The sequence below is a fragment of the Ylistrum balloti genome, unplaced genomic scaffold, assembly GCF_031769215.1.
Source record: "Ylistrum balloti isolate Yb309-2 unplaced genomic scaffold, AGI_CSIRO_Ybal_v1 Utg369648, whole genome shotgun sequence".
Classification (NCBI taxonomy): domain Eukaryota; kingdom Metazoa; phylum Mollusca; class Bivalvia; order Pectinida; family Pectinidae; genus Ylistrum; species Ylistrum balloti.
In genome coordinates, this window is record NW_026781905.1 from 427,478 (window position 1) to 447,958 (window position 20,481).

A 20,481-nucleotide genomic window follows, 5' to 3' on the forward strand; every position below is an offset into this window, starting at 1 on the left:
TAAATTTAGAACATCATGGTAGCGAAAGAGAGGTCAGAGGCGACTAAATTTAGAACAAAATGGTAGCGAAAGAGAGGTCAGAGGCGACTAAATTTAGAACAAAATGGTAGCGAAAGAGAGGTCAGAGGCGACTAAATTTAGAACAAAATGGTAGCGACAGAAATGTCAGAGGCGACTAAATTAAGAACATAATGGTAGCGACAGAAATGTCAGAGGCGACTAAATTTTGAACAAAATGGTAGCGACAGAAATGTCAGAGGCGACTAAATTTAGAACAAAATGGTAGCGACAGAAATGTCAGAGGCGACTAAATTTAGAACAAAATGGTAGCGAAAGAGAGGTCAGAGGCGACTAAATTTAGAACAAAATGGTAGCGAAAGAGAGGTCAGAGGCGACTAAATTTAGAACAAAATGGTAGCGACAGAAATGTCAGAGGCGACTAAATTTAGAACAAAATGGTAGCGACAGAAATGTCAGAGGCGACTAAATTAAGAACATAATGGTAGCGACAGAAATGTCAGAGGCGACTAAATTTAGAACAAAATGGTAGCGACAGAAATGTCAGGCGACTAAATTTAGAACAAAATGGTAGCGACAGAAATGTCAGAGGCGACTAAATTTAGAACAAAATGGTAGCGAAAGAGAGGTCAGAGGCGACTAAATTTAGAACAAAATGGTAGCGAAAGAGAGGTCAGAGGCGACTAAATTTAGAACATAATGGTAGCGAAAGAGAGGTCAGAGGCGACTAAATTTAGAACAGAAATGGTAGAACAAAAGCGACAGAAATGTCAGAGGCGACTAAATTTAGAACAAAATGGTAGCGAAAGAGAGGTCAGAGGCGACTAAATTTAGAACAAAATGGTAGCGAAAGAGAGGTCAGAGGCGACTAAATTTAGAACAAAATGGTAGCGAAAGAGAGGTCAGAGGCGACTAAATTTAGAACAAAATGGTAGCGACAGAAATGTCAGAGGCGACTAAATTTTGAACAAAATGGTAGCGAAAGAGAGGTCAGAGGCGACTAAATTTAGAACAAAATGGTAGCGAAAGAGAGGTCAGAGGCGACTAAATTTAGAACATAATGGTAGCGAAAGAGAGGTCAGAGGCGACTAAATTTAGAACATAATGGTAGCGACAGAAATGTCAGAGGCGACTAAATTTTGAACAAAATGGTAGCGAAAGAGAGGTCAGAGGCGACTAAATTTAGAACAAAATGGTAGCGAAAGAGAGGTCAGAGGCGACTAAATTTAGAACAAAATGGTAGCGAAAGAGAGGTCAGAGGCGACTAAATTTAGAACAAAATGGTAGCGACAGAAATGTCAGAGGCGACTAAATTTAGTACAAAATGGTAGCGAAAGAGAGGTCAGAGGCGACTAAATTTAGAACAAAATGGTAGCGACAGAAATGTCAGAGGCGACTAAATTTTGAACAAAATGGTAGCGAAAGAGAGGTCAGAGGCGACTAAATTTAGAACATCATGGTAGCGAAAGAGAGGTCAGAGACGACTAAATTTAGAACAAAATGGTAGCGACAGAAATGTCAGAGGCGACTAAATTTAGTACAAAATGGTAGCGACAGAAATGTCAGAGGCGACTAAATTTTGAACAAAATGGTAGCGAAAGAGAGGTCAGAGGCGACTAAATTTAGAACATCATGTAGCGAAAGAGAGGTCATAGACGACTAAATTTAGAACATAATGGTAGCGACTACTCCATGCTTATCGTCAGCATTTTAGTAGTAACGTCTGGTTCACTGCCGTGATCGTGCGATGGCGGACCAACGTAACACCGGAAGGTAAGCTCTGCTTTCAAACGGTAATATCCATAATTTATATACTCACTATGATCATAAAACACATATTTTATCTGATTCGCAAACAGTGCTAATATTGTTGTGCGTATCTATTTGGATGATAATAAACTTAAAATGTAATGCAATCTGCGTGTAGACTTTGTCAACATGCCGATGTGTTAGATCCAAGAGGATGTGAGCTTAACTTTTGGCCTTAGCTAAACAAATTAAATACATCCAGTCATAGTTTTATTGTTAAATTGAAGATAGGATAAGCCTCTAATCGAATGACAATCTTCTGTGACGGAAACGGAAGTGTGATTGGAGAGAAAAAAACAGGAAATTTTGACCATGCGATGGCACGATCTCGGTACATTTTGAGATGTTTCGCTAAGGATCGGTCATACCATTTTGTTAAGGACGAGTCTTGTGCGTGACGTAGGCTATAGAGTGTATATAATTTATTTCCATTTACACTGTACTTTAATCTGCATTTCGGATGAACTACATACATTCCACGCACAGGGTGATTTACTTGTACACCAACACATAATTGCAGGGAAACACTCGTTAGGAATACAAGATAGCGAAATTCGGCAGTAAAATCGGTAAAATCCAGTACAGCCGGGACGCATTCCGTTAGAAACTGGACGCCATCACTCAGATCAGCATCTGTTGTAGAGTCAAAACTACTTTGTTGGGTTTCGGGTGTTTCAGTTTTCCATTTCTTTGCAAACAGACTCTTAACATCGATTGACAAATCCTGCAGAGACTTGTCTAGTATTTCCATTTCGTCGTGCTTGTCTTCATTCAAATCATCATCCGACTCTGATTCGAAGTATATATCGCCAGTAGCTTCGTCAACTGCGATTCTCCCACCCAATTGTCCGGGTATCAACTGCACATCCTTGATTTGGTAACCGAATTTTCCAATGTGTGAATTAAATTCGAATGATCTGAATTTCAGTGGCAATCCACTGTGCTTTTCACAAGAATGTTCTATCACTTCTGACTTTTCAAAAGTAGTGTATTCACAGTAGTAACATCTGAATCTGAAAAAAAATAAATGAATACAGAATACCTCATTACGTGTAACAACTGGAGGGCAAGACAAGAGACAATGTCTGAAACATCGACAACATAAGGGAACTTGTGGGACACAAATAATAGGACAAAAAGAACCTGTCGGGAAGCACAGGGAAGAAAAAGCAGAAACACGGGCATCGGAGAGAGCAAAGAACAGGACTGCAAGGTTAGAACGTGTTCCTTCCGTCTTATCCCTCACCATCTGCTTTCTAGCTTGGATGGCCCTTCCAGGAACTGCAAGCATAGCCATCAGGATTATTGGAATACACAATCCACCACAGGGAGGTAGCGACACCGGGAGAGGAAAGTTGAAATCGGGCGTTGGATGACTATGATTCAGACTAATCCTTAACCAAAACGTCTGACCGGTCCGTAACAAAACCATCACAAAATGCATCGATCCTTAGCAACATGATCACAAAATGACCGAGACCGAGCCTTCGCATGGTCAAAATGTCCTTGTTTTCTTCAATCACGCTTCCGATTCCGTCACAGATGATTGTCATTCGATTACAGGCTTGTCAAATATTCAGTTTGAAATAAAAACAGTGACAATTTATTCAATTGTTTTAGCTAGTGCTGATAGTTGAGCTCACATCCGTTTGGATCCAACAGATCGGCATGTTGACGAGGTTTACACGCAGATTGCATTACATTTTAAGTCTATCATCATCCAGATATATACGTTCAACAATATTAGCACTATTTGCAAATCAGATACAATATGTATCGTGATCATAGTGAATATATAAATTTTGGATATTACCGTTTGAAAGCAGAACTTACCTTCCGGTGTTACGTTGGTCCGCCATCTTGAAAAGTCCTACCCATCGAACGATCTCGACAGTGTGGTGTGCCCATTATTAGTTTAATGATGTGGTATCCTATACGACGCCTTCGGGATAATCTTTCAGCTATCGCACTCGCTTTGCATTCAATTACATTTACTGTTCATAGGATGTTAACAATGTAAAAACATCTATTCAGAATTCTCTTACTCACAAATGTGGTAAAGTTAGGTTAAGATCCTGGTGATGCAACACCTTCAACGTCAATATCTGCCTCAAAACACCAATTATAACTATTCACGGTGGAAAACACACCTAGTGACTATTCTCTTTATGACTGGTCAGTAGTTTTTAAAATTTAATGCGAAGCTGGTGTTTGGGACTATTAAAACTGGTCTTAATAGGGAGGTGCTTTTAATTTTATGGTGGGCTTCGCTGTACATGTTCTGTGACAATTTTGTACGGAAGAATTTAATATTTACCGTTTTCTGTATCTATTGATACCATAGTAACGGTTTCGTCATCTTGCCTAGCGACGGGCAACCGCAGCAAGTGTAGATGGATTAACTAGATTAATGCCGGTTATGAGGAAAGGAAACACTGCAGCCAGGACGCCGACTGAAAACAGACACCAATAGAAATTAGTCTAACAGATACATTTGGTTTTATAACATACTTTCTGACGTCCGTCACACTTGTACGTTCTTCACACTAATTTGATCTGTTGTTTATTATACTTGTTCTGTCATCCGTCACTATTACCTTTTCTGTCATATTTCAAATTTTACCCGTCAGTCGTCCGTCACATTTACCGGTCGGTTGGCCATCACACGTACGTACTTTTTATATCGTCCGTTACAATTATATGTTTTGTCGTCCGTCCCACTTACATGTTGTCTGTCACAAAAACATGTTACCGTCCGTCTGTTGTCCGCCACATTTACCTATACTGCCGTTTGTTACTTACCTGTCTTATTGTCCGTGACACGTCTGTTTTGTTCCGTTATGTATACATGTTCCGTTGTCCGAACTACTTACCTGTACTGTCCGCCGTCCGATTTACTTGTAATGTCTTCATACTCACCTATTCTATCTCCCTTCGATATGTCTATTTCATCTGTAAAAAGTATACATATATATAAAGCAGTTAACAAAACTTTATTTATTTACTTTCGAATATACCTTCATCATCATGACACCATTGCATCATCATAGTCATCACTTAATCATTATCATAAAGACAAAATTTGTCATCATCTTTATCATCGTCATCACAATTCTAGTCCATCTCCATCATCGATACACTATTCTTCAAATCTGCAGTTATGAGTTTTTTTAAATACGTAATATACATATTTGAACACATTTACACTTGTAACATTTTTGACAGCATTCTAATTTCTATAATATATTGCTATGTTAAAATGTATTAAATATTGTATAATAAATTGCTTTATTACTTTTTTATTTTAGTTCTCAAAGTTTTATTTAACAATATATATATATATATTTTTAAATATTTCATCAGCAGAAAGGACTTTTATAGTTGGTATTTTACTATATTTCTGGCATTCCAAGTAGTATATTGAATACGTTGTTCTGTGAGTGTACAAAATATATAAATATTTCCCGTCATTTCTAAACATACCTAGACATTTATGTTTCGATGGCGGTTAATCAGAAAAGCTATGCTCAATACAAGCTTTAAGCTTATATTCTTATTGTGACAGAGAAACCTGTATACACGGCGAAAACCCATGTGGTCAGGAAGACACCCCCACCCCCATACCTTTCCACGTCCGTGCCTGGAATCTAAACCCGGAAGCCCAGGTGAAAGGCGAAAGTGTTACTACCAGACCACCCAATACCGCTTATATATCGCTTAAATGACGTGTTTTGAGAATCCATACAAAATACACTGTGACTTCATTATCCAATTAGATAACACAAAAAGGGTTTGAATGACGCGCAAAAGGTAATTGTCTACGTATTTGTATTATTCTGGTGTGGATATTTACCGCCCATGAGCATAACATAGTAAAGAGAAATAGTATTCTGAGATCATCTGGCCCAAAGGGTTAAGATGACCGATAGCCATCGTGTTTCGCCCGTTGTCATGCGTAAACTTTTCCTTTAAAACCCTACTCTTTCATACCTGGATGGATTAAGATTTAGGTTTAGATGACGGTGTCGTCAATGACGCAGAAGACGCTTATTCTGGTACTTTTTCAGGAGTCTCTGTGTAGATCTTTTTGGTTTCATATTTTGACCTAGCTTTATGGAATGTGAGTTTATGGATTGAGATTATGGTGCCGTTTTGGTATTTTCTTGATGTTTTCTTTAGACATTGCTATCTCCCGCAAGACATAGATATCCACATCATAAGCTGTCAGATAGTGCCTTCTTCAGAATGATCTTTACCTGTAGTTGAATCACAGATAAACGTCCCTCTTGCTGTAAAGCCCTCAATACAGGCACAAACGCCCAGTACACATTCCGAGTTAAACACGCTGCATTCGCCTAGGTTGCATGGTTGGTTGATGACTGGGCCTGTTTACAGTAATAAAATGACTTGTACACAAGACGCTCACATCGCACATTTATTTAGGTCTCCGCAGCTAGAATATAACAATTTTATCCGTTTTCCTTTTGAAGCTAACATGTTCGAAGCAAAAGTGAGCTTATCACGTGGCAAGGTATCCGTCTTCTCTCTGTCGTTAATTATTTTCAATTTCTCAATAATCGAAGGCAGAAGATACTGACATTGGTTTTGTAACATACAGAAAAAGGACCACAAAATCAGTTAAAAAGGAAAGTGATCCTCTCTCAAGGTCACAAGGGCCAAATATGTCAACTTATTCTCAGTAAAGAAAAGGCACAGTATGTTTAATAGGTCTATAGCTTGACTGGATAAGAAATACAATTCATGCAAACGACATTTCATCATTCAAGAGGTGCAGAGTACTGTAATTATGTCAGTATCATTATAGTATGAAGTGTTACCAAGAATTTTCAAATGAATTACCTTGACCAACCCCAAGGTTAAAATCTTCAAATGTCCACTTTATAACCATAAATCCAGAGTTATGATAATTGTTCAGTAGAAAGAATGCTGGGATGAAGGGCTACCAAGTTTCTTCAAGTTCAGATGGGTCAAATTCAAATCCGTTAATATCTCCAAAAGACTTCTCATTGACAGTAATAAGGATGGTACTTAAACGCTTCCGCTAGACTATCCAGCTATAAAACGTTTTGCATATGGACTTCTGTGAAATTTGGGAATCCAATATAAAATAAAACTGTTGCCAGGATAGCTAATACCCTTGCCCCCCCCCTTCACCACGATTTTCCCCCCATTTTCCAAAAATAATCTGTATATAATGTGTAAAATCGAATGTGCAGAAAATAAACAGAATTTGAAATTGCAAGAACTGTACTGACAAGAAGAAGGGACATAACTCGGATTAAAATATGCAAGTTAAAAGTGCGCAGTCTCTTTGTGTGGCTACCATATAACTACTTTTTCACTAACGTCAGGTCTGGACATTTTGTAGTTTTAGTATATAATCACATTCAAACGGACATGACTGCAATAAAAAGACAGATGAAAAAATCTGATGACTACATTCAAAAAGTTTTGAAAAAACTGTAAGGCGTCCGGATATGATCCCGTTAACGGTCGGACGGACAGACAATTAGGGCACTGTACATTCCTAACCTTCGTTGCGCGTTTTTAACGAGAAAGTACAGGAATCGTTTCATTAAGTGCCAATAGGAAGTATAGCTATGAGGCGTCTACGAAAACATTAAATTGTCACCACCCCCATCTCTCTCGTCTTCTAAAATATGATAAAAAATCTGGCGTCTCTTACAACATGCAATAAAGTAAAATTGGCATATTCCTTCTCTGTTTCCTACACGGGTACATGTTATCAAATCGATGTAGCCAACATTTCACAACCCCATATAAGAATTTTCTCCTATGATGTTGTGATAATGTCGTTTTTTGTATCTGGGTGATCTGTCCTATTCGCTGATATATTTTACTTTTCCTGTTGACACGCGTATGACGAACAACACATCAGATGCGGTCGCGAATGATATTTATCAAACATCACAATGCTCTTAACGATATTGGTAATCAGTATGTTACAATATACCTACCAGTTACACAAACACCGTTCACATTCTGAAGGCGTTGATTACACTTGCATGTTTGCTGCACACATATAGTGTTTGCAGCTTTATCACAAACTGTGTCCCTTCCACACCTGCCACCGATATCACCTGGCAAAAACACAATAACAGATTTAAAAATACACCTTCCTGTGTAATCGACGGTTTATGGCCGTATTTTGCGATTTGTAAACAAAATTTATGTCGATAATTCACACAAACTTTTATCGATGCAAGTGTTCTTTTATTTTGTCAATGCCACAAATTCAGAGGACTGATGGTGAATCAAACAGTTGACTTACAGTTATACGGTCTATCGGAATGGTCACACTTTGTATATTACATCAAGACTGGCTTAAAAACGCTACACATTAGAAATGGAAAAATATGACTGAGTATTTAAACAGAATATCACGGTTATTCAAATAGTATTAGGAATGACAGTAGGACGTATGAACGATAGCTGGACTTCGTGCAAAAAATGAATTATTCCTTACATATACGAGAGAAGTGTTGTTATACCTGGACAGAATAATCGAAGTGTTGCATTTTCCACGACGTTGTCCCTAAATTGGTTGAAACTAACCATCATGAGTGCGCGTCGGTATTTATCAACAGGAGGATAACGTACAATAGTACTTATAGCTCGGTCTAAATTGCTAAAAATATCTCCTATACCAATAGCAAACATAGTGATGTCAGCATTTGCTTGACTAGCGGTCCTTAAAGCATTATTGTTTGCAAGTGTTGCGCTCAAAACGAGTCCATATCTGGCGGCGTTTTGTCTTTGATTATTATCCAACTGGGTCCTAATTGCATCGAGACCTGAAAAAAAAGTGAGAAGAAAATATTGATGTTTAATTAAAACATCTATTTTGTTTACAGTGTGCAAAAGTAACTTTAAAATAATGATTGCTATAAAGGATCTTGCACGAGTTATGCTTTCATAAGAAGCTCGTCAAGAAGTTTTCATTAGCCTGATTCATAAAATCTCATCTGGAAAGAAAACACATTTAATATACTTTCTATCACATAAATAATATTACGATTTCTGTCTATGTACCTCGCCCTTAACTGTATTTAAAGAAAGTAATGAGAGCTGTTATCCATCCAGACTCTCTCTCTGTTCTACAAAGTCTTTGCAGAGTTATGCGTAAATATGTACATGTACATGAAACAGACTATAGGTGGTACTTGTAAGCGCTATGCTGATACAGACTATAACCAGCCTCGCTCGGGGGTTCCAGAGAAAATGGCTTCGATGTAAACACGCCGCATTTTGTTAATACAGTTTACAAACGAAGATCCAAGTGTTTGTCAAGTGTCAACCCACATAACATGGTGTCAGAATGTGGAAATCATCAGTCGAGCGGTAAGAGGTTACCATCGCAGTGAAGTCATGCGATATAGACAGTTTTAATGTGACTTTCACGCAGTACTCAGCGGCAGTATCTCGCACACGTGGTTTGGCTCATGTATTCTCAGGTCTATCAGTCGGAGGTGGCGACTACGATTTGAACTTTGATGTGGTATGATTGAATACTGTAATTTCTGAAAATAAGATATCAGCAAGTATTAATCAGCATTTCGTTGAGATGGCCACGTATCAGGTACAACCCCCAGAAAATTTTACGTTCACTAAACCCGAGGAATGGCCCAAATGGCTGAAAAGGTTCGAACGGTTTCGAGTAGCGGCAGGGTTAGGAGCCAAAGAGGGCCCAATCCAGGTCAACACATTTATATACTCGATGGGAGGTCAGGCTGAAGATATTATCAAGTCGTTTGGTCTGTCTGATGATGACGCGAAAGATTACGGGAAGGTTGTAGAAAAGTTCGACAATTACTTCATAACCAGACGAAATACTATATTTGAGAGAGCTAGGTTCAACCACAGAAGACAAAACGAGGGCGAGTCTGCAGAAAGCTTTATTATGGCACTGTATGCATTAGTAGAGCACTGTGAGTATGGAGATTTGAAGTCAGAGATGATAAGAGACCGTATCGTTGTAGGCATTCGCGATAGTCGGTTATCAGAGAAACTACAGCTTGACGCAACACTTACTCTGGAGAAGGCCGTAAACCAGGTACGACAGGCAGAGGCGGTCAAGAAACAACAGGCAGTTGTAAGAGACAAAGACCCTATTGCAAGTAGTAGTCAGGCAAATAACAGTGTGGATGCGGTGTTCCGGAAAGGCAATAAACACAAATTCTCAGGAAACCGGAAGTCGTCAGAAAACCGGAAGTCGTCAGAAAACCGGAAGTCCACAGAAAACCGGAAGTCATCTGATACTCAGTCAAATCCAGAATGTCATAAATGTGGATTTAGACACAGGAAAGGGAGCTGTCCAGCGAAAGATGCAGAGTGTCGGAAATGTAAGAAAAAAGGTCATTATGCGAAGAAATGTCGTTCGACAGTCGGTGAATTGCAAACCTTTTTAGGAGCAGTAGAGAGTGAAGGAGCCTTACCATGGACCATAGATCTAGTGGTTCAGACAGGTCAAAAGGATACACCAGTACGGTTCAAGATTGATACAGGGGCAGATGTTACAGCTATACCCGAGAGTGTCTTTCAACGAATCGGTCAGAAGTTGGAACACTCAACAAGAATTCTACAAGGTCCAGGTCAGAACCGTCTCAAAGTGTTGGGAAAATTTTCAAGTACATTATCTACTGAGAAAGGAACTCAGGCGGAGACAGATATTTATGTCATCAAGACATTGAGTAAGCCTTTACTAGGTCGACCAGCTATTGAAAAGCTCAACCTTGTGAAAACAGTGGCTTCAGTACAGACAACTGTAGGTATTCAGGAAAAGTATCCGAAATTGTTTAGTGGACTTGGTAAGATTCAAGGCGACTACACTATCAAACTTCGCGACGATGCCACACCATTTGCTCTCACTTCGCCAAGGCGCGTAGCACTTCCACTTATGGACAAGGTCAAGGTTGAACTTGCCAGGATGGAGAGCTTAGGGGTTATCTCCCCTGTCGAGGAGCCAACGGATTGGTGCTCAGGTCTAGTAGTGGTACCTAAAAAGGATGGAACTGTCCGTATATGTGTTGATCTTACACAACTCAACAAATCGGTTCGCCGGGAACACCTGCAACTCCCAAGCGTAGAACAGACTTTACATCGATTGACAGGAGCTAAAGTCTTCTCTAAAATCGACGCAAACTCAGGATTCTACCCCTGGCAGATTCCACTAGAACAATCCTCAAGATTGTTGACAACCTTCATAACCCCATTTGGTCGGTACTGTTTCAACCGCCTACCCTTCGGCATATCATCGGCACCTGAACACTTTCAACGAAGGATGTGTAATCTACTAGATAATGTGCCTGGAGTTGTCTGTCAGATGGACGATGTATTGATATTTGGAACTTCCCAGAAGGAACATGATCTGCGTCTAGATACTGTGTTACAGAAAGTTGAGAAAGCGGGTATTACCTTAAATAGCGACAAGTGCGAGTTCTCCCAGAAAAGAGTCACTTTCGTCGGTCACGTCATAGATGAGGCAGGAATTCGCCCAGACCCTGCGAAGGTTAAAGCTATTGTGAACTTTGAAGCTCCTACAAATGTTACTGAGGTGAGAAGATTTATGGGAATGGTGAACCAGCTTGGAGGATTCTCACCAAACATAGCAGAGCATTCCAAACCAATCCGTGACTTACTACAGAAGGATAGCGCGTGGATGTGGGACAAACCTCAATCGCGGGCATTTGAGTTGATCAAACAGGACCTCAGCTCTACGCCAGTACTGTCATTGTATGATCCCATGGCAGTTACCAAGATTTCTGCGGATGCATCATCTTACGGTATAGGGGGCGTCATATTCCAACGTCATAAGGACAGTGGTGAGGACGACTGGAGGCCGGTCGGATACGCATCACGATCTATGAGCGCTACAGAACAGCGGTATGCACAGCTGGAGAAGGAAGCACTCGCTGTAACTTGGATGTGCGAGAAGTCGTCAGACTTGCTCACAGGAATACACTTCCATATTGAGACCGATCACAAGCCATTGGTTTCCCTACTAGGTTCCAAGGCAATCTCTGAGTTACCCCCAAGGATTCAGAGGTTTAGGATGCGCCTTATGCGATATGACTACAGCATCGCGCATGTGCCCGGTAAATTACTGTATACCGCGGACGCTCTGTCCAGAGCCCCTTTGGATCAGCGAGGATCTGAGGAGGAGGAGTTTCAAAACGAAGTTGAAGCTTATGTTGACGCTATTGTAGACGATCTGCCAGCAACAGAAGATCGCCTTAAGGAAATTCGTCTGAAACTACAAGAAGACAGTGTTTGTAAAATCATTATGAATTACTGTCAGGATGGATGGCCCGGATATGAACATCCTACGATCACCGTCTCCACTAGACCATACTGGCAGTTGAGGGAGGAACTTTCAGTGTGTCATGGTTTGCTTATGAGAGGAAGTAGACTTGTCATTCCTTCATCTATGAGAGCAGAAGTATTACAGAAACTACACGAGGGACACCAGGGCATTGTAAAGTGCCGTGAACGTGCCAAGAATTCTGTATGGTGGCCTGGTCTCAGCCGAGAGATCGAGGATATTGTTAAAACTTGTCCATCATGTCTTAAGCACAGGATAGAGAGACCAGAACCTCTCATGCCTACAGATTTCCCAGATCGTCCCTGGCAAAAATTGGGATCAGATCTTTTCTACTGGAAAGGAGTCAACTATCTACTGGTGATTGACTATTTCTCTAGGTACATAGAGATCGCTAAGCTGAGCTCCACAACATCAGAGGCGATAGTAACGCATCTCAAATCGATGTTCGCGCGACATGGAATACCAGAGACTATGTTCGCGCGACATGGAATACCAGAGACTATCATATCGGACAACGGTCCACAATACGCTAGTTCAACATTTCAGGACTTTGCGAAAGACTATGGATTCAATCACTCAACCAGTAGCCCTCATTACCCTCAAGGGAATGGGGAAGCTGAGAGAGGAGTTCAGACAATGAAACGTCTACTTAGTGGCTCTCAAGATCCGTATCTAGCATTGCTAGCATATCGTGCTACGCCGTTACGGAACGGTTACAGTCCTTCCGAACTACTAATGGGCCGGAAGCTCCGTACAACTCTTCCGGAGAGTCCAGCTAATCTCTCTCCTAAGTGGCCAGATCTTGAGTATGTTCGAGACAAGGAACGGATAGATCGAACATCCCAAAGACACCACTTTGATCGATCACATCGCACAGTTCAACGTCCGGAACTACACCCTGGAGAAACAGTGTGGGTGAAGGGACCCGGTGGAGGGTTCAGTGGAACGATCACTAAGTCAATGAATGATCGCTCATACTTCGTCAGTACACCGTCAGGTCAGATTCGTCGGAACAGGAGACAGCTGGTCCAAGCTCCAGCTATGAGGGCGGACAACCCGCACACCAGTGCCGGATGCGGAGACCTTCCCAGTGATGTGAAGGAACCAAATGCAGAGACTATGTATAATACCCCAGTAAAGGCTCCAAAGCCAGCTGGGTCTCCAAAGTCAAAGACTGTGTCAAATGCATCTGTTCATGTCAGTAATAGTTCAGAGATAGGTGTAGGTTCTAGAAGTGATAACGTGATCACTACTCGCTCAGGCAGAGTCTCGGTTGCTCCAAACCGGATGGACTTGTGAACTTTAGATGATTGACTGTGTTAATTCCTAGATTTTAATTTTTTGAGTAGGTAGCTCTTGAAATGTGTTCATTGCAAAGACTGGTCAAAAGATAACTTCGAGACGTTAATAATTTGAATAGCGTTATTGAGTTCATTACATTTAGTTAATGTTGTGAGATAATTCCATATTTCTCGTAGAATACCCAAAAAGGGGGATGTAGAGTTATGCGTAAATATGTACATGTACATGAAACAGACTATAGGTGGTACTTGTAAGCGCTATGCTGATACAGACTATAACCAGCCTCGTTTGGGGGTTCCAGAGAAAATGGCTTCGATGTAAACACGCCGCATTTTGTTAATACAGTTTACAAACGAAGATCCAAGTGTTTGTCAAGTGTCAACCCACATAACAGTCTTAGCAATAGAAATATCGAAAATATTTTCGTTCTTTATACTTTAATACTATATCCCTAACTTGCTTTTAACTTTGTTATTCCTTTTTGCTGGGTTCCTGGGCACATGGGAATACCAGGCAATGAAAAAGCAGATCGTGCCGCAAAGGAAGCTTTATCGCTACCACCTGTTGTTTTTAAACTTCATTTTACCGATTTTAAACCATTTATTAAACAAATTTTAAAAGCTTGGTGGCAGTAGCAATGGAATACATATTTTTTACAAAATTTACAAATTGCACTCCGTAAAACCTATTATCCGCCTTCGGATGGGCCATAGGATGCGATGAACCATTCATCGTTAAACATTCTTATTGGACAGCATTGACCTACTGTCTACTCGAAAATGATTTTATCGTAACATTACATGTCTAAAAACCCTTTTTGAAACTGTTGAGATTTGTAAAATTCTACATCACCTGAAAGATGTTGGTCTATATCATAGGCTATGACGTACCATTTTAATCTTTTGTGTTAACATACCCATTTAAGATTTTTAACGTTTGTCTTTTACCTTTTGGTTTCTTTAATGTAATTTCCTTTTGGATCGTTGTGTTTTACCGTTTGATGGCCCTAATGACCTTTTATGTGTTGACGGGCCGTTAAAAATGTCATAATGATAACAACGTTCATCAGTTCGACCAACGCTCAAATCAATCTGGAAGCCTTTCATCAAAAAGAACTGCAATTGATTGGGTTACCTTTATCACCATTCCTTCACACTGTCCACTGGAAACAAGATCGTGTCGTCCAAAGCGTTTAGTTGTACTACGTTGCGTGGAAATATTGAAAAACGTGGAGATTTATTATATGGTGTATGAAGCTAGTTATATGTAACTAGTATAAGTTACTAGTTACACATATAAGTTACATTACACGATCAAATTTACGGGATAACAACTCAATTATGTGATGAATTTTCATCTCAACTTTTCTTAGTTTTACATTTATTAATTCCATGTTTTATTCTGGATACTAAAACACAAGCAGATACATATAACCCTCTGAGAGATGGGCAAACTTCTAATCGGTGCCTTTGGTTCCAACTTGCTCATTTATAGGCCGACTGGAGGTAAAGCTATGTAGCCTTTGTTTTACATATACTTTGTCGTTTAAACATCACTCTAGTTTGCATGCACGTGCCATAAGAATACAAGTTCATCCACTAAATATATAATACAATATACGTTAAATACCAGTATATCGTGACATGTGTTTTTTCTTATGCAGAGATGTGTCAACCTGTGAAAAATCACATCTATATTTCTTGAAATACTTACTGAAAATAAATCGAAACAACTTGCAAGATGATCATGATTATTAAACAAAGACGAAGTTAATCTCGAAAATAAACCAGGATATTTAGATTGCAAGATTCTAACTGGAAATCGGACTTTTGGACAATATGACTTGAATACTTTAAGGTATTTTTCCTCGAATATCAGGATCTCTAACTAGGAACCGAGTCAGTGAAAATAAACCCAAAAACACATAATCTAGACATAGAATGCACGAATAACACATTTTATTTGAAAAAAGAACCGTTAAAAAGTTTCTTAAAGGCTTGGTTGGGCATGCAGCTTAGTCATACACATAGACTCTTGTTTACTCCGATTCGTATTTCTATGTATGAAATATGCATTAAATATATGTGACATGAGTAATATTTACCTTGAGCGATTCTGGCATTTCCATTAGCGTTGCTCTGTTCAGGCACTGCGGTAAAGGCTGTGACTATGGCGGAGTCGGTTGTATGGGTAGTGAGGTCAAAGTTTGTGATCACATTATTAGGCGTAATCCTAGTCGATCAATCAAAAATCATTGTCTTAACGAATGTCTTCCTCGAACATAATAGATATCAAACGTCCATATATCCCCCATATTTCCTAACACATTATAGATAACGATCCTCTTTATCTCCTCAACTGCTTTTAGGAATATGATATACCCGTGGTGTCCTATTGCATGTGGTAAAGGTCCACTAAAAGGGGCAACCTGTCTGCCGTGGGTTTCGTCCCGTTAGTACTGGGAGAAAGGATCCTGGTGGTTGAGGGGCGGTTATGTGGTTTACGTTTTATTCTCAAGCAATCTCACATGGCCTTCACCCAACACATCACTTTGGCCTCTATCTCTGTAAGACGGGTGATCATTGTGGTCTTCAATGATCAATCGGCTGGTCATGCCAAGCTCTGGGTCAAATATATGTCCTCAGTGTTTCCTTTTTATTTCACTCAACCGTATACCTGTCTATTTTTGTAGCTTTTATTTTACATTTGTATCTAAGATGGCAATGGCTAAAGGGTCAATCGAGAGAGTTCTATTCTTTCGAATATACTACCTGTTTATCCTTGGCACTCTATTACCGTTAGTAGTGTCCCATTTTAGTTTGATGTTATTTCCTTTTTGGATCGCTTTGTGTTTTACCAGTTGATGGCCATAATGACCTTTTATGTGTTGAGGGCCGTTAAGGTTGTAATAATAATGATGATAAACTCTTAGAGTATAATTTCAAGCATTTGTGTAAGTGTGTAATTATCTCTTTTAGAGTATAATCCAAATCATTTGTGTAATTATCTATCTTAAAGTATAATTTAAAGCATGTGTGGAATTATCTCTTTTAGAGCATTATTTTAATGGAGCGACGAAAGGTCGCGCCATTGCAATGCATTGTGTAATATACGTTGTGTCGGTCGGGAAGGAACGACTGAGACAAGATAAAGCAGAAGAGGAGAAAGATTAGTAAATAGTAATGACTAATAAATCCGGTCTTAATTTTTTATCCAATAATTATTCTTTTCTTTCACATTTCTTTTTGGTTCAAGATCTGTCATTGGAAATATATAAACAGAATCAATGTTGACTACTTACGTGATATAACCCACTCTATGCTGCCCTCCTATATCTAACTGACTCGCTATGGCGCTCCACACTCTGTTAATTTCTATCACCGCGTTAGCATTTACCCTCCTGCTGTCCTCGCTGGCAATAACCAAGTCAAATGGAGTGTTGACACATTCTGGAATGAAGGGATAGTAGTTTACAGGTTGACAAATTGCTTTTCTAGTCAGGATAATTGTTTCCCTTTAGTTTTGGTGACGCAATATCTATCTGCCGGATGGAACCTTGTCGATAGAATCCGCGCGGATCGCTTGTATCATACAGCTATTTTGTAAGTCAGATGTGATTAACCCATCTAAGCGAGGCTAAGAATAATATTCCATGAGTTTAACGTCCATTGTTAAAAGAACAGAATTAACTTTAATATTTTTTTTCGAAACATAAGGCAACTTGGATAAAAACATGGATGTATACATCAAAAATGTTCATCTGGTGCCCAGATGCTCAACGCTTTGTTAACGTATTGGCGTGGAACAACAAGAGCGTTAAAGACAGAATTCACAATTACAATGTTGCAATCAAGCCCGTCTCAACTAAAAAATTGTTCCCAATTTTATTTAATATTTGCAACTTCTTATAATCCATTGATTAATTTTAACCAGCATTTGAAAAAAAAAACGGACCGGAAATCTCATTCGTCACATTTTATTTTCAAGATTTAGCTTGTCACAAACGCAATGAGGTTTTTCAGATTTAACATGGTATCGACCATAAGATATGAAATACATTACACACTTACTTTTAACCACAGCGTCGTTGCCATGGATCAGGCCCAATAAGATCACCAGGACAGCGCACCACTAAAATATACAATTTGTGATATACCAAGCACATCGTAACAAACAATGAAACACATAACAGTTTAAAAATCACACACTATAAACAAAAATGAAATTAAATATTGAAACTGACAACTTATCATCAACTCGTGATTGAAGCTGGCTAGTGGCCTCATTCCTAGGGGGACTTTTGTCAGTCTTCACTCAAACATAAGCAACTGTAATAACTTTAAAGAGCTCATGTTTGAAGTTTGTAGGTTAAAGTCAATGTCGCTGTAGGTAGATTGTACATGTTTACCAAATGATCTAGTAGCTTCCTCCAATGAGGGATTTTGCTTAATATCGACACATATCACTGAACACAATACCTTAATTGGAGTTTCAGGGCTGAAAAATTAACGGCAATTTCATCGATAGTAGATATAAAGGTTTTCTCTAAAGAGGAATTAGGATTAAACTTAACGTAATTGGCTATCTCTCAATGTGATTCATTAAAAGTTTAACCGGGGTATGTTTATATAACTATCTGAACAAAGCATACTTCAATGCATATTTTCGAAACAATTCCTAGACAACTGAAAATGATAATGAAATACTGAACCATAGAATCAAATACTGAAGTAGACATTGAGTAATAGAACCATGTCACAAACTACTGAAATATATAATGAAAAATGTGATACTGAAACAGGTTACAATCTACTGGAAAAAATGAAATACTGACATAGACAGGGTGTTACGGAACAGGCAACAATCTATTGAAAAAAAATGAAATACTGAAATAGACATTGTGCCACAATTTACTTAATCAAAACAATAAAATACTGAAATAGACAGTGTGTCACAATTTACTTAATGCAATGAAATACTGAAATAGTTTGCCACAATTTACTTCAACAAAACAATAAAATACTAAACTATACAGTTTGCCACAATTTACTTAAACAAAACAATAAAATACTAAAATATACAGTTTGCCACAATTTACTTAATGCAATAAAATACTGAAATAGACATTGTGCCACAATTTACTTAATCAAAACAATAAAATACTGAAATAGACAGTGTGTCACAATTTACTTAATGCAATGAAATACTGAAATAGTTTGCCACAATTTACTTCAACAAAACAATAAAATACTAAACTATACAGTTTGCCACAATTTACTTAAACAAAACAATAAAATACTAAAATATACAGTTTGCCACAATTTACTTAATGCAATAAAATACTGAAATAGACAGTTTGCTACAATTTACTTAAACAAAACAATAAAATACTAAAATATACAGTTTGCCACAAAACAATAAAATACTAAAATATACAGTTTGCCACAATTTACTTAATGCAATAAAATACTAAAATAGACAGTTTGCCACAATTTACTTAAACAAAACAATAAAATACTAAAATATACAGTTTGCCACAATTTACTTAATGCAATAAAATACTGAAATAGACAGTTTGCCACAATTTACTTAAACAAAACAATAAAATACTAAAATATACAGTTTGCCACAATTTACTTAAACAAAACAATAAAATACTAAACTATACAGTTTGCCACAATTTACTTAAACAAAACAATAAAATACTAAAATAGACAGTTTGCCACAATTCACTTAAACAAAACAATAAAATACTAAACTATACAGTTTGCCACAATTTACTTAAACAAAACAATAAAATACTAAAATAAACAGTTTGCCACAATTTACTTAATGCAATAAAATACTAAAATAGACAATGTGTTTATAAAAAGGAAACAATCTACTTAAAAAAACTTCAATATACTGAAATAGTATGTTACTGAAACAGGCCACAAATTACTGAAAAATAAAATTAGATATTAAAATAGACAGTGTGCTACTGAAATAGGCAACAATCGAACAATACACAGAATAACACACTGAATTAGTGAGTCACTGAAGTAGATAAAAATACAACTTAAACATAGAATTAGATATGAAATTCTCTGTTCGTTGCTAAAAAATCCCGAGACACAGACTACAGAAACATAGAATTTAATACCGGCTCTTGTTAGTTTAAATGGACTGAATACATAAATGATACAATCTGAGGACCTGATTAGACAAGAGCTCGTAAAACCGTAGATCACGATGAGATAAGTTCATGAAGGAATGCCCGTCAAAGATTAAAGAAAGACTAGGTGCCATAGAAATGGATACTTTCAGAGGGGTTGTAGCTCTGGAAGGTCGAGGGAGAGGCAATTCTCGTTAATAAAATCGGTGAATAAATGACCTATATGCCCTCAAATATTGAGGAGTGTATTGACGTCATAAATGGCCTGATATCTCAGGAATGGCTACCACCAAATTAATGTCAGTGAAATGATGAGGTCAAAGGCTAACTGAACATTGATCTGTGAACACGCACTCACAACAAATAAATTCTTTCTATTCTAAGAGAAAGTCCGTTTCTACCAAAATGATATACTGAAATTGTTCTGTCACTGCACGTCCCTATAAGGTCAAAGGTATAAATTTTGACTAAGGAGATCGGCTAGCGGATGCATTTGATGCCCTGAAGCAGTCCTTTTACAAATCCGTAAGGGAGAAAAAAACGGTGGCTTTGCTGGGAAAAAACATGGGGAAATGCCTGGCAATGAGGATGTTCTGCCGAACATTCCTGGAACTCCTTTATGTTGAAGATGATTGTTCTGCAGCAAATTTCAGACAGCCGGATGTTGTGCCTGTGTTTGGTTGGTCTACGGAGGAAGTTGTTGTCGAGGATCGCATTCAAGAATTGCAGAATGATTATGTACAATGATAATGTTCCTAAAATTCGAAAAAAAATTACTTTGAACGCCAAAACCGGCAATTGGGGGACGGTTGAGGTTGATCATACTAGTAACCAT

General features: G+C 38.4%; 1 protein-coding gene across 1 annotated transcript; it reads right to left on the reverse strand.

Moving 5' to 3' along the window:
• Nucleotides 1–4,191: 4,191 nt before the first annotated feature.
• Nucleotides 4,192–20,481, reverse strand: LOC132556108 (uncharacterized). The gene is made up of 8 exons (XM_060220497.1): nt 20,424–20,481; nt 16,794–16,941; nt 15,597–15,724; nt 8,361–8,663; nt 7,827–7,949; nt 6,084–6,212; nt 4,726–4,779; nt 4,192–4,280 (listed from the first exon to the last, which is right to left on the reverse strand). The coding sequence occupies exons 1-8, from the start codon at nt 20,479–20,481 to the stop codon at nt 4,192–4,194; spliced, it is 1,032 nt and encodes a 343-aa protein (XP_060076480.1).

Bases quoted from the DNA above. Each gene is read 5' to 3' on its own strand.
- LOC132556108 (XM_060220497.1), bottom strand. From the start codon at position 20,481: ATGGTTACTAGTATGATCAACCTCAACCGTCCCCCAATTGCCGGTTTT. The intron at 16,942-20,423 runs GTAATTTTTTTT...CCTTCATTCCAG, and splicing joins TGCCGGTTTTGGCGTTCAAA to AATGTGTCAACACTCCATTT. The intron at 15,725-16,793 runs GTAAGTAGTCAA...TTGATCGACTAG, and splicing joins CATAGAGTGGGTTATATCAC to GATTACGCCTAATAATGTGA.